Source organism: Erpetoichthys calabaricus, chromosome 2 (genome assembly GCF_900747795.2).
Source record: "Erpetoichthys calabaricus chromosome 2, fErpCal1.3, whole genome shotgun sequence".
NCBI lineage: Eukaryota > Metazoa > Chordata > Cladistia > Polypteriformes > Polypteridae > Erpetoichthys > Erpetoichthys calabaricus.
In genome coordinates, this window is record NC_041395.2 from 148,124,794 (window position 1) to 148,138,312 (window position 13,519).

The 13,519-nt window shown below is 37.0% G+C and overlaps 1 protein-coding gene across 3 annotated transcripts in view; it reads right to left on the reverse strand.

Moving 5' to 3' along the window:
• Window positions 1–13,519, reverse strand: part of fxr1 (FMR1 autosomal homolog 1) — a 128,959-nt gene that overhangs the window by 20,987 nt on the left and 94,453 nt on the right. For all 3 annotated transcript variants that reach the window (XM_051922212.1, XM_051922211.1, XM_051922210.1), the window contains exons 6-8: window positions 6,834–6,927; window positions 4,405–4,521; window positions 2,869–3,039 (exon numbers count right to left, since the gene is read on the reverse strand). In XM_051922212.1, the coding sequence (XP_051778172.1) occupies window positions 2,869–3,039; window positions 4,405–4,521; window positions 6,834–6,927 (382 nt within the window). The remainder of the gene's footprint in view (window positions 1–2,868; window positions 3,040–4,404; window positions 4,522–6,833; window positions 6,928–13,519) is intronic.

The window sequence follows — 13,519 nt, forward strand, 5'->3', positions numbered from 1 at the left end:
ATTGGATGCCCTCTCACCATAAAAAGGCCCCAGAGCATACTTAAAGATCCATTCCATGCCAGTCACTCCCTGTCTGAACTGCTGCCCTCGTAAAATATTTTAGGACAATAAATGAAAAGATTAAAAAACAGTTTTACTCAAAGGCCATAACTGTACTAAATACTGCTCAAATTGCAAATCCTTAAATTAGGCAAAGAATGAATGAATACCAGAAGAATGTGATAAAAGTCTTGTGTGTGTAGCATGTTGTGTATATTCTTATAGTTTTTATAATCCCTTTTTGCTTTGTACCAATAGGTCAGCATTCAATTTTTTTGTAAATATGTAATAATAATAAAGACTCGTGATTATAATTCATTAGAAATAAATTAAACTGTGCAAGTTTGTTTGCCTTTACTAAAATAATACAAGCTAAAACAATCATAGAAAACACTAAAGTACGCAACAATGTTTAAAGCAATTTGTAAAATATGACTTAAGATGATGGTGCAGTTAAAGAAAGTATGAATAATTCATATATACAAAATATTTACTGCATAAAATTACAGCCTTGATAAAAAGTTTTCACTCCAATGGAAGCTTACACATTTTGTTGCTACATTGAATCACAGTGTACTTAATTTGGCTTTTGTTGCGACACTGAACACTGACCTTCATATTCAAAGTGATTTAGATCTCTGCAAAATGATCTAAAATAATTACAAATAAAAATACAATATAATTGCTCACACAAGGAAAGATTTACTGTAATAGGACACCCCTAAATAACCACTAATGCAGCCAGTTGGTTTTAGAAGTCACATAATTAGTTAAATGAATATCATCTTGTCTGAAGTCAAAGGATTTCAGTGGATTATAGCATAAATGCATCTGTATCTGGAAGACCCAGCTTGTGCCGAGTTAATATTATGGTCTAATCCACAAAATGAAGACAAAAGAACACTCTAAGCAATTCCAAGAAAAGGTTACTGAAAAGCACAAGTCAGAGGATGGATAAAAGAAATTATCCAAGTCACCACTATCTTCTGGTACACAGTTAAATCAATCATTATGACTCAGAAAAAAGACGGCACACCTGTATATCTGCCTAGAGCGGGCAGTTAAAAAACTGTGATGCAATGCTGCAAGACGATGACTAGTGAGGGAGGACACCAAGAGACCTATACAACAATTGTTGCCTCAGCACTTCACCAGTCAAAACTTTATGGGGGAGTGGCAAAGAGATAAGCCACTATTTAGAAAACAAAAAACTGGACATCTGGGCTGGAGCTTGCTGGAAGGCACATGGGAGACTCTGAAGTCAGCCAGAAGGAGGTTCAGTGGTCTGATTATATCAAAATTGAGCTTCCTGGTCATCTGACATTATGCCAAAATGGCATATTATCAAATAACTTCCATCCCCACCATGAAGCATTGTGGTGGTAGCATCGTTCTGTGAGGATGATTCTCTAGAGAAGGCCCCAAAGGGCTTGTGAGGGAGTAGGGTAAAATGAATGCAGCCAACTACTGAGAAATTCTGAATGACAAACCTTATCCACTCTACAAGAATGTTGCACCTCAGATGATTTGTTTTCACGCAATACAACATCCCCAAGAATAAAGCAAACACATTAATGGCTTAAAAACAACAATGCTAATAACCTGGAGTGGTCAAGTCAGAGTTAAGATATCAAACCAATCAAGAGTTTTTACTTGGACTTGGAAACTCCTCAAAAAACCCTCTTAAAAAATGCTGATAGGCTACTTTCACATTGCTCCTTTACTTGCTGGGCTTACTTGCGGCTGCTCTGTCGTGTGATATGCTTGTCACGAGATGCTACGCATACTTAAAAACCTGAACAGCACCTGTCCTTTTTAGCTTATTGCTTTGTTTCTCTCTCCTCCCCCAGACATTCTCTGTTCCTGTTGCGGGTCCCGCTCCTGTTGTGCTCCCCTATGATGTTTGCTTATTCTTTTAATCGATAACTAACTGCATACTAAGCTCGTTTTACTTCTGAAAGAGACACGTTTGTTTGAAGTGTCTCTACAATCTCCTATGTTTCTGTGCAATTCTGTGACCCAAGCGTGACACCCTGCAACCTCACTGTCTCTGGGATTGAGGCAGCGTCACCGTTTACCTCTGTGTGCTTGCATGCTGCCAGTTCAAGCGCAGTTGGCTCTGTGATTTACTGAATTTCATCCATGGCGTCAGTTGCATCTTGTACATATTGTTCCAGTAGTTTTTAAAATAGTTTTTACAGTTCATTAGCAGTGTGTAAAATGATCAGTGTTGCAGTAATTGTGATGCTCTTTGCATGAAAAAAAATGTGTTCCATTAAAATTTCACTTTTTCTTTGTGAATTGTGACGTTTCCTTAAAGTGCAACAAAAAAGTATTTGACGGCCAGGGGTGTATTAACCCCCAAGTATGTGGCAGTTTAAGGGTTAAAGCCCCAAGATGCCACCAAAACGCCCTGCACCTTCTAAGGCTTCTGGCAATGAAAATGCACTTGCATGAATTAGAGTACTGTACATACAGAGGTAACATCAGTATTTTACATTCCAGCACTGCGGGAGACATACCAGTACAGTACTGTACAGTATACGGGTTTACCTTTACATTCTTTATTTTTACGTGATGTATTAAGCGGAGTTTGAAATTAAATTAAAAGTGTTTTGGGGGCATATTTAGTGTTTAAACTATAAAAATACACATTTTTTTTAACCACATCCAAAATTTGCGTTTTTTCACAATTCGCGAGAGCTCTAGGAATGTAACCCCCGCAAATTTTGGGGGTGTACTATATTTCAAACAAAACAAAAACAAACTTAAAATAGAAATTAGCGGAGCAGAAAGGGAAAAAAAATCTGCACAGTACTATTAACTCACCTCACCATAAATTCTGAAAGTACCAGTATTTTCATCAAGTTCAATTGCAGTCACTCCAGGTACTTTTCTTGCTTGCTGAATATTGCTTCCATGAGTTCCAATTGCCAGACCCATCAGATCCTCTCTAACAGAAAATTCTTCATGACAGGCTGCTGCTAATTGCTTTGTGCTCTTGAAGGGGAATACAAAATCATTATTTTGAGAGGTATAGAACTATGTGTGAATTGCTCCTTGCTTTAAGTTTTCAATCCATCTGTATTTCAGAGGAAACTTGTCTAACAAGACAGATACATTAGTAGAGACTACACTTAATGGAAAATCATGTATCATGTCAGTAAAATTAAGCAAAATTAGTTTGTATGTTGCCTAAAAATATGCATATGTGTACATAAATATTTTAAAGAGCAAAGGTATAGCAATAGCTTTAAATAAGATATAGCGGTGAATAGTAGTATTTTTTCCAGCATCTCAGGTTCTGTGCAGCAGAGGCAGACACAGTACTTGTACAAGTGTAATATAACCAGAATTACTACAGAGCACTACCCACAAAAAACAAAGGTAGCCAAAAGAAATGCATCAAGACAAAGATATGACAACAATATGGGAGGCACACATCTCCCAACATCTTCTGCATTGGTGGTGATGCAAAAAAAAAGAGCATATGAGGAGCAGGCATCTCATTCACATGCCTCCCTAAACAGATGTGAAAATGACAGAGCAACAGTTTGGGAGGCAAGCATCTCCCTCTGTCTTGCTCAAACACATACCAGGGAATCAAAGCAGAGCAACAAGTATAGGAGGAGGGAGTCTTGCTTTTTCTCATGAAATCATGGAGGAGGGGAAGCAACAGTACAGGGGAAACACATTTTGCTCTTTCTTGTGCCACAGTACTCAAGAATGAGTGTAAGAAAGTCAGAGGGGCTATGGGAGACAAACGTTTCCTTCTTTTTTGCTCTACAGCTTACCATTATGAGTCAACAAAGTGGAAGTACATTATGTGCAAGTCTTGCTCTTCCTTGTTACACCAAGTACAAAAGATGTATCTCTGCCTCTATTTCAGGCCATTATATGCAGAAGTTAGTGTGCGAAAATGTGAATACAGAAGACATGCATGTCTCCCTCTTCCTGATGCCAGTGCATGACAGGGTGATTTAGACATAAAGAATATGGAGAGAAGTATGTCTTGCTTCTACTTGCAACACTGTGAATGAGACAGAGCATGGGTAAAGGAAGTGCATGTGTACTTCTTCTCGCAACTCTGCTATGAGACAGAACACAAACAATAAGTGACTCACTGCAATAATTTTCATTTTTGCATTAATTTCCTTCCTCTAAATACAAAAAAAGGGGACTTCTACTTTTCTCAATTAAATGTTATCACTCTGCACCATTTGTTACTCTTCCATCTCTTTCTCTAAATTCTGTCACAACTCATGCATCAGACTGTAAAAATCTAAAAACCAAGCAACACTTGGCACACTGTAGAAGACAACTCTTAACTTATATTTACAAACTTGTGTCCCTCTAAATGCATACCTCTAAGTGTTTAGTTGCTTCTTCATTCCTTGACATTAACATCAATTTTGTGCGAATACTGCGCAAATGCATGTCACTCAATATTTTGACCCTCTTCACAGTCGCTTCATTTGTAGACTACAAAAGAAAAGAAAAATTGCATGATGCAAAAACATTTTCACATTTTAAATGTAATCGTCACTGATTAAGAGACTGGTGTGAAACTATTCTCCTAAATCTACAAAAATCACTAATTTTTAAACATCATCAGTAATTTAAAGAATGGATGTAGAACAGTATTTATCAACCTGAGTTATATGCCAGGACATTCTGGGTTATGCAGAAAAAAATTGAGTAATGGAAGAAAAAAAGTACATAGTCAAAAGTCTTCTATCTATCTATGAATGACCATGAGAAAAGCCTTTGTTAGCCTCACTTTGTTATTTATTGTGGTAAGTGGTCGGGAGGCCTTGCCTCAAAGGTTTGTGGTGACCAGGCCACAAGAGAGTACCTGCTCGGCGGCACAACATTCTACAGGTTCTACTCTAACTATCTTTTGCTTCAAGAACATTCAAGTACCATCATGCTAGTAATAGGACCAATCCTTTCATTGCAGTATGTCTAAATCTTTGTTGAGAGTATACATAAGCAGACTCGTCAACCATTAGCTCAGTTAGTCCAGAGAGCAGTGAACAATGAGCAAGAGAGTTCTTCCAAATATTTCATTATATGGTAGTTTTTGTCATCTGCTTATGTGTTCCAATTTGTGTATTATCCAATATGAATCACTAGTTAAAAACTGGCATAGTAAAAAAAAAAAAACAAAAAAAAACATTGAAACACAATGTGGAAAGTGATCAATGGCCAAATGGCCAATGGCAGCCAAAAAAACACTCACCAGGTATAAGTACAAGTTCAAGAATCACACAAAACAATGTGTTTTATAAAAGAATATTTCAATTTAAAAACAAAGTGTAAATAATAACATTATTAATAAATAAAATGCATTATGTTTTATTGTATCTTAATTTTTGAATGTAAAAATATATGCAAGTTTGTTCATCTTATAATTAAATTTTTTAAATCCCATTATTGGCTCATTTACTTTGAGTTACAACCTATACACTTAAATAACATCAATCACATTAATTACATAAATTTTGCTAATATCAAGGGTATAGTTCATGAAAAGGGGCTGCCAAGGGGAACGAAAGCAAAAAGAGGTTGAGAACCACTGACACAGAAGGATGAAAAAGTGTATAGACTACTGATTAATGGATGTCTAAATGTTAAATACATACATTTTCTAAAATGTAAAATACAGTTACATCACCCATTATATTATGAAAGATGAAAACTGATTTTTTTTTTTCTTACTGTATTTAAAACTATCCAGGAAGCAACAATGTAAAAACTAAAATGTACTCTCTGGTTAAAGAGTAGCAACTTCTTTAATGAAAATTACAATGTTGTGCAAAAACACAAAATTTGTTTTCAACTGTTTTGATCACAAACATTACTCATGCATCTTTTTCCAGTCTTTACTGTTATTGCAAACTCTCATGCTCAAGATGAAAAATTTTTAAAAAGAAATTATTTGCCGGCAGATATCTGAAATGGAATATAGACACCCTGTAGTCCAGAGGTTCTAATTTTTTTCCCTTTCGCAAACTTCTGTCCTAGCAGGGATACACTAGCCACACAGTGAATTTGAAGAAAACATAATTAAACAAAAGAACATTCTAAGAAACATTCTAGTCTCATCAGCAAGGACTGGGACACTTGCTGAGGGAGAGGACAAAATGAATGGAGCACACTTCTGCACAATACTGAAAGAACTCTTATTTCCATTAGCTAAAAAGGACTACAGCATTGGAGAGGAATAAGACTTTCATTGGGCCAATAACTCTTAAAGCAGCAGCGGCTCAAGAGTAAAATGATGAATGCCTTAGAATAGTTAGACTCCAACCTCACAACAATTGAGAATGTGTTACACAATTTAAATATGGCTGACTACAATTTATGCCCTAGAAATCTTATTGAACTGCAACTAATCTGTTAAGATACTAACAGAACAAAAATTACTTAAAAGCTGGTGATTATACTGGCACACACAAAACACAAAGATGTTGATTTTTTTTAAAAAAATAATTCAACCAAATTCATACGTGTGGGGTCACAATACTTGTACACATTGCATATTTAAATTTTTGACTAGGAATCGTTATTAATTAATTTAATCCATAAATATTTTTTCTTGAGCAGTTTGTAATGAAAATACAGGCTAGAAAAAGTATCAACATTCTGCCACCTCCTGTACAGTACCTGCAACAAATGAAAACCTTTAAATGGTCCACCTACTTATAGTATATATTTTGCATAATATTAATAACACAATGAATGCAAACATAATAAAGCAGTGGGAAAAAAAAATCAAATCATTGGCTTACCAAAACTATCAACTGCTTTGTTTCAGTACAGAAAAAGATACGACAAGCTCCAATTGCTTTTTTGAAATCTTTATGAGCAAGTTCATTCTGACACCTAAAATGGCACAAGATAACTTACATTATCTATTTTATTCAAATAAATCCAAGAGGCACCATTTAAATGCAGTGCAACACTATTTTATTAAACTGTGTGCATTTTATACTATACATAAATGGTTGAAAAAGAGAGGTAATAAATAAAAAAGACAGTCTTCTGTAATCGTACTAGCCATGTTAAGGACCAGTTTGTCAAAAAAACAAATTGTTAAAATAAAAGTAAATATTGTGAAAACAAAACTATAACAATGTACTTACCAGTTAAAAGGACTGTGATAAAAATACAGGTGCTGGTCATAAAATTAGAATATCATGACAAAGTTGATTTATTTCAGTAATTCCATTCAAAAAGTGAAACTTGTATATTAGATTCATTCATTACACACAGACTGATGTATTTCACATGTTTATTTCTTTTAATATTGATGATTATAACTGACAACTAATGAAAGGCCCAAATTCAGTATCTCGGAAAATTAGAATATTGTGAAAAGGTTCAATATTGAAGACACCTGGTGTACACTCTAATCAGCTAATTAACTCAAAACACCTGCAAAAGCCTTTAAATGGTCTCTCAGTCTAGTTCTGTAGGCTACACAATCATGGGGAAGACTGCTGACTTGACAGTTGTCCAAAAGACAACCATTGACACCTTGCACAAGGTCATTGCTAAAGAGGCTGGCTGTTCACAGAGCTCTGTGTCCAAGCACATTAATAGAGAGGCAAAGGGAAGGACAAGATGTGGTAGAAAAAAGTGTACAATCAATAGGGATAACCGCACCCTGGAGAGGATTGTGAAACAAAACCCATTCAAAAATGTGGGGGAGATTCACAAAGAGTGGACTGCAGCTGGAGTCAGTGCTTCAAGAACCACCACGCACAGACGTATGCAAGACATGGGTTTCAGCTGTCACATTCCTTGTGTCAAGCCACTCTTGAACAAGAGACAGCATCAGAAGCGTCTCGTCTGGGCTAAAGACAAAAAGGACTGGACTGCTGCTTTCTGATGAAAGTAAATTTTGCATTTCCTTTGGAAATCAAGGTCCCAGAGTCTGGAGGAAGAGAGGAGAGGCACAGAATCCATGTTGCGTGAGGTCCAGTGTAAAATTTCCACAGTCAGTGATGGTTTGGGGTGCCATGTCATCTGCTGGTGTTGGTCCACTGTGTTTTCTGAGGTCCAAGGTCAACGCAGCCGTCTATCAGGAAGTTTTAGAGCACTTCATGCTTCCTGCTGCTGACAAACTTTATGGAGATGCAGATTTCATTTTCCAACAGGACGTGGCACCTGCACATAGTGCCAAAGCTACCAGTACCTGGTTTAAGGACCATGGTATCCCTGTTGATTGGCCAGCAATACCGCCTGACCTTAACCCCATAGAAAATCTATGGGGTATTGTGAAGAGGAAGATGCAATACGCCAGACCCAACAATTCAGAAGAGCTGAAGGCCACTATCAGAGCAACATGGGCTCTGATAACACCTGAGCAGTGCCACAGACTGATCGACTCCATGCCACGCCGCATTGCTGCAGTAATCCAGGCCAAAGGAGCCCCAACTAAATATTGAGTGCTGTACATGCTCATACTTTTCATGCTCATACCTTTCAGTTGGCCAACATTTCTAAAAAATCCTTTTTTTGCATTGGTCTTAATTGATATTCTAATTTTCCGAGATATTGAATTTGGGACTTTCATTAGTTGTCAGTTATAATCATCAACATTAAAAGAAATAAACATTTGAAATACATCAGTCTGTGTGTAATGAATGAATCTAATATACAAGTTTCACTTTTTGAACGGAATTACTGAAATACATCAACTTGGTCATGATATTCTAATTTTATGACCAGCACCTGTATACTGGAGACTTATTTTTACATTCAGATACTGAATACTTTTACATTTTGTATATTTAATGAAATCAGTAATTTAGAAGATTGGATTGAAAATAATGGCAGTCTATTTAATTATCTTTAATTTTAAGAATATCAACACAAATGCTCATAAGTTGAGTAACAGTTAATGATAATAAAGATTTCGGTAATTTTACCATGAATACGGAGTTCTGACTCAAGCTACTCAGATATTACTTTAGTTAAAAATACATTGAATAAAATATATTTCTAGGTATGTAGTTCATTTAAAATGATTGCCACCAATTCAGCAATCATTTCAGATTATACCAGAAGAGATTTCATAAATATGACACACAGAACCATTACTGGGCCTCTATCTATACTGAAACATTTACTAATCTAAAATTCAACCATAAAGTCTAATGTGTAAATGAAAGCTAAGCAGGCAGCACCACATCCCATTAAGTTTAGATCTATGACACAAAAAAGCAAAGTAAGAATTTCCCAACATATCCAACCTGAAAAATCACAGAAATGTGCGTAGCAAAGCTTAATTCAACATACTTATTAAAAAAAGTAGGTCATGTGATACCATAAGCCACATGACAGCAATTTTAGCGATTCACTTATTATCTGAAGGAAAATGGTGTAGTGCTTTAAACCTCAAGTACATTCAGGTAAAACTGAGTAGTCTGCCTACAAGGTGGAACAGTATGTATTATATGATCAACAGCCTCCAACCACTGAAACAAGCACTGTTTGAATATTTAGCAGCACACTGAATGCAAAAAACGGACACTACTAAAAAAAGCCTTTGTAGTTTTAGCCCTTTCTGAGGAACCGAGCTCTTCATCTGCACATTCAGCTGTTATTCCATTAGTTAGGGTGCTAAAAAACATTTTTTTTACTCAAGAAAACAATCAAGACAATGAAGATTACCAAACTTGCTAACAGTTTACTAACATGGAGACAGAGCTATTATACTGCTTGATCTTAGATATAAAGACAGTCGCAAATGATTACATCTCTCTTTTGTGTGTTTAATTGAATAAATACTACAAATTAAGCAAATAGTAAAATAAGACTGTCACATTTTCCCAAAAGCTAATTTCTGAATATTCAGTAGACACCCGCAAAGTCGCGGTTCAGAGTTTGCAGATTTTCCTTAGAACCTATCTAATAATTGTTAGCGGAAACTGCAAATATCCTCCGCAATTCTTATGGCTTTTTTTGTGAACAATACTGCACTGTAGATAGAACATGAAGCAACTGTACAGGAAAATGCAGCTTGGGATGGTGAAAGTAGCCAATAGAATTTGAAACTGCAACTCCCAGCAGTCCCTACAGTGGCTCTGATTGGTCTTCTGCTGAGGGTACTGAGGCTGTTGGGGTCAAAGGATGTCAGCGTGGCTTTTAAAAAGGGGGCCGGTGACCAAAAGCAAAAAAAGGTTTCTGTAATTTGTGTTTCAAGTTCCTGTCTGTCTGCCTTCTGTTGGGTTACCTGTACTTATTTGTTTTGTCCTGGATCATTTCGTGGTTGGTGTCTGGATTGTCTGCCGTCTGCCTGTGTACATGAGGACTGTAAGTGGATTCATGGCCATCCTGCAAAGAAAGGAGAGCTCCTGAACCCGTCCACCCATCTTCACCATTTCAGGAACTAGCGGTAGGACTATCTTTACATTCCCATTCAACATTCGGATCTCTGGACTATCTATTTTCATCTTTACATTTCATCTGTTGCCATTTTTCATGAACGTTTTTCATGATTTACTGTGTGTGTTTGGGCTTTGTTGTATTTAATGTGTAATCGGCGTAAGGGGAACAGGGGTGGTATCGTTGTTTCCATTTATTTCATTTGTTTTCATTACATTCTTTAATTGATGTTTGATAACCGGTTTGCTTTGTTTTTGTCTCTGTTTCTGAGTGCGTGCAGGTCGGGCCAAGGCTGGGTGCGTCCCTGGAATCTCCACCATAAAAATAAATAAATCACCATCTTCTTGACGGTGTGAATCTTAGAGGTACCGGACCACTACAGCGTTCTTCATTTCTCCTTGCTGCTCATTGACTGTGATGCATCTCCAGCTGAGTGTTCTTGTGTTTTCCATTGTTCCTCTTAACCCTTAAACCACCACAACTGGCTATAGTCGTTTCCCAGTGCCATATGCGAGCACGCAGGAGCTTATTAACAATTATCCTCACAGGTGACGCAGTGGTAGTGCTGCTGCTTTGCAGTAAGGAGATTGTGGGTTCGCTTCCCAGGTCCTCCCTGTGTGGAGAGCACTTTGAGTAGTGAGAAAAGCGCTATATAAATGTAAAGAATTATTATTAGTCAGTGTCGTACATTCGTTGAGCAGCCAGCTCATGACCACTGCCAGCCCCTTGTGAGCAAGGGGGCTGAACGCACCCCTAGAAGACACGGACGCTCCTCAAAAAAACCCCTCTTAAAAAACGACGATAGACTACTTTCACATTGCTCCCTTGCTTGCTGGGTTTACTTCCGGTTGCACTGTCATGTGACATGCTTCTCGCATGACACTATGCATACTTAAAAGCCTGAACAGCACCTGTCCTTTTTGGCTGATTGCTTTGTTTCTCTCTCCTTCCCCCACACATCCTCTGCTCCTGTTGGGGGTCCTGCACCCGTTGTGCTCCCCTATGATGTTTGTCTATTCTTTAATCAAGAACTAACTGCATACTGAGCTCGTTTTACTTCTGAAAGAGACATGTTTTTTTGAAGTGTTTCTACAGTCTCCTGTGTTTCTGTGCAATTCTGTGACCCAAGCGTGACACTCTGAAGCACTGCAGCCTCACTGTCTCTGGGACTGAGCCGCTGCACTAGACGAGCCTGCAAGCATCTGCGCTTACCTGTGTGCTTGCGTGCAGCCAGTTCAAGCGCAGTTGGCTCTGTCATTTACTGAATTTTCATGCATGCCGTCAGTTGCACCTTTTACATACTATTCCAGTAGTTTTTTAAATAGTTTTTACATTTCATTAGCAGTGTGTAAAATGATCAGTGTTGCAGTAATTGTGATGCTCTTTGCATGAAAAAAAAATGTGTTCCATTAAAATTTCACTTTTTATTTGTAAATTCTGACGTTAACTTAAAGTGCAGCAAAAAAGTATTTGGCATCCAAGGATGCATTAACCCTCAAGTGTGTGGCAGTTTAAGAGTTAAAGCCCCAAGATGCCGCCGAAACGCCCTGCACCTTCTAAGGCTTCTAGCAATGAAAACACGCTTGCATGAATTACAGTACTGTACATATAGTGGTAACATTGGTATTTTACATTCTAGCACTGCGGTAGACATAGCAGTACAGTACTGCACAGTATACGGGTTTACCTTTACATTCTTTATTTTTAGGTAATGTATTTAGCTGAGTTTGAAATTACATTAAAGTGTTTTGGGGGCATATTTAGGAATTAAACTATAAAAATTGGCATTTTTTAACCACATCCAAAATTTGCATTTTTTCACAATTTTGGGGGTGTACTGTAACGTTTTTGTTTTATTAATATTTTTACTTTTTCCTAATGGATCATTTGTAAAGCATTAAGTGCTTATGGCTCATGGCAGTGTTGCTTAAAAGACTCCAGAAAAAATTTCTTCACAAGAACCGGTTACTTTATCTGCACAACATAACTTGCTCAAATAGAAAGCAGAGCCAAAGAACAATTTGCACTGCCAGTACTGCACATTAGAAACCCAAATGTTTTTTCCCCTAGCTATCCCCCTTTATGCTTCTCAAGGTCAAAAGATGAAGCATGACTACCAGCCTCTCTTGCATATAAATTGAGACACAGAGCCCATAAGTTCTTCACAAACAAAACAACTGAGATTTCCATTATATTAATCTGTAAGTTTTTCCACCACATTATATGTATTTCAGAAATGATTTTCCTGAAGCAAAAAACCGACACTTAAATGTAAAAGAACAGCTGTAAATAAATTTTTAAATAGTTTCCTACCACCCAAATATCATTCTGCTCCTGATCTCATTCAGGTTCACTGCTGAACATGATATCTAGGACTTACTGCTGCTTTATTGTCAAAAATTAACATCCATTGCAGAAAACAAAAGCTGATTACATTTCTCATTAATGATAACAGGACGCAACTGGCATATTTATGATGTACTTTAATTGGTTTTTAAAATCTTCATTTTAAAGAGATTTTTCAGAGGCAATGCTCATTTAGCTACTTCAGCCAAGATGTGGATTCACTCACAGGCTGCTCATCACATCTCTGCTACACATCCTATCCATCTCCTTTAACCTCAACAGCTTTGCATAGCTTCTTAATATAGTAGTGTTAAGACAAAAACTCAAATTCACTTTTAAAGAATTTCTGTTAAGCAGTGAATATAACATCTGACTAATAAATAATGTGGAGTAAATACTAAAAGATCATTATAATGCAACATTTACAACATTCAGTCGTTTCACTTATGAAACATTTAGACACAACGCAACAATTTACATAAGAGAGACATGGTCAGTCACACAAAGTTTTAAAAGCAAAAAGAATGACAGCTTAAGGAAAACAATGACTATGTTGAATGTGTTTCAGCACTCATGACCTATTTCCTCTGGGTTTCTTTCAGGCTTTATAGGCAGCATGGAGCGATACTGATTCTGTTTTCTTTTAGATTACAGAACTTTGCGCGCAGAGAACACTATTTTGTGAAGGGCTGTTTTTCCAATTGTCACATATGTGAGAGACACCATGAACTTCTTT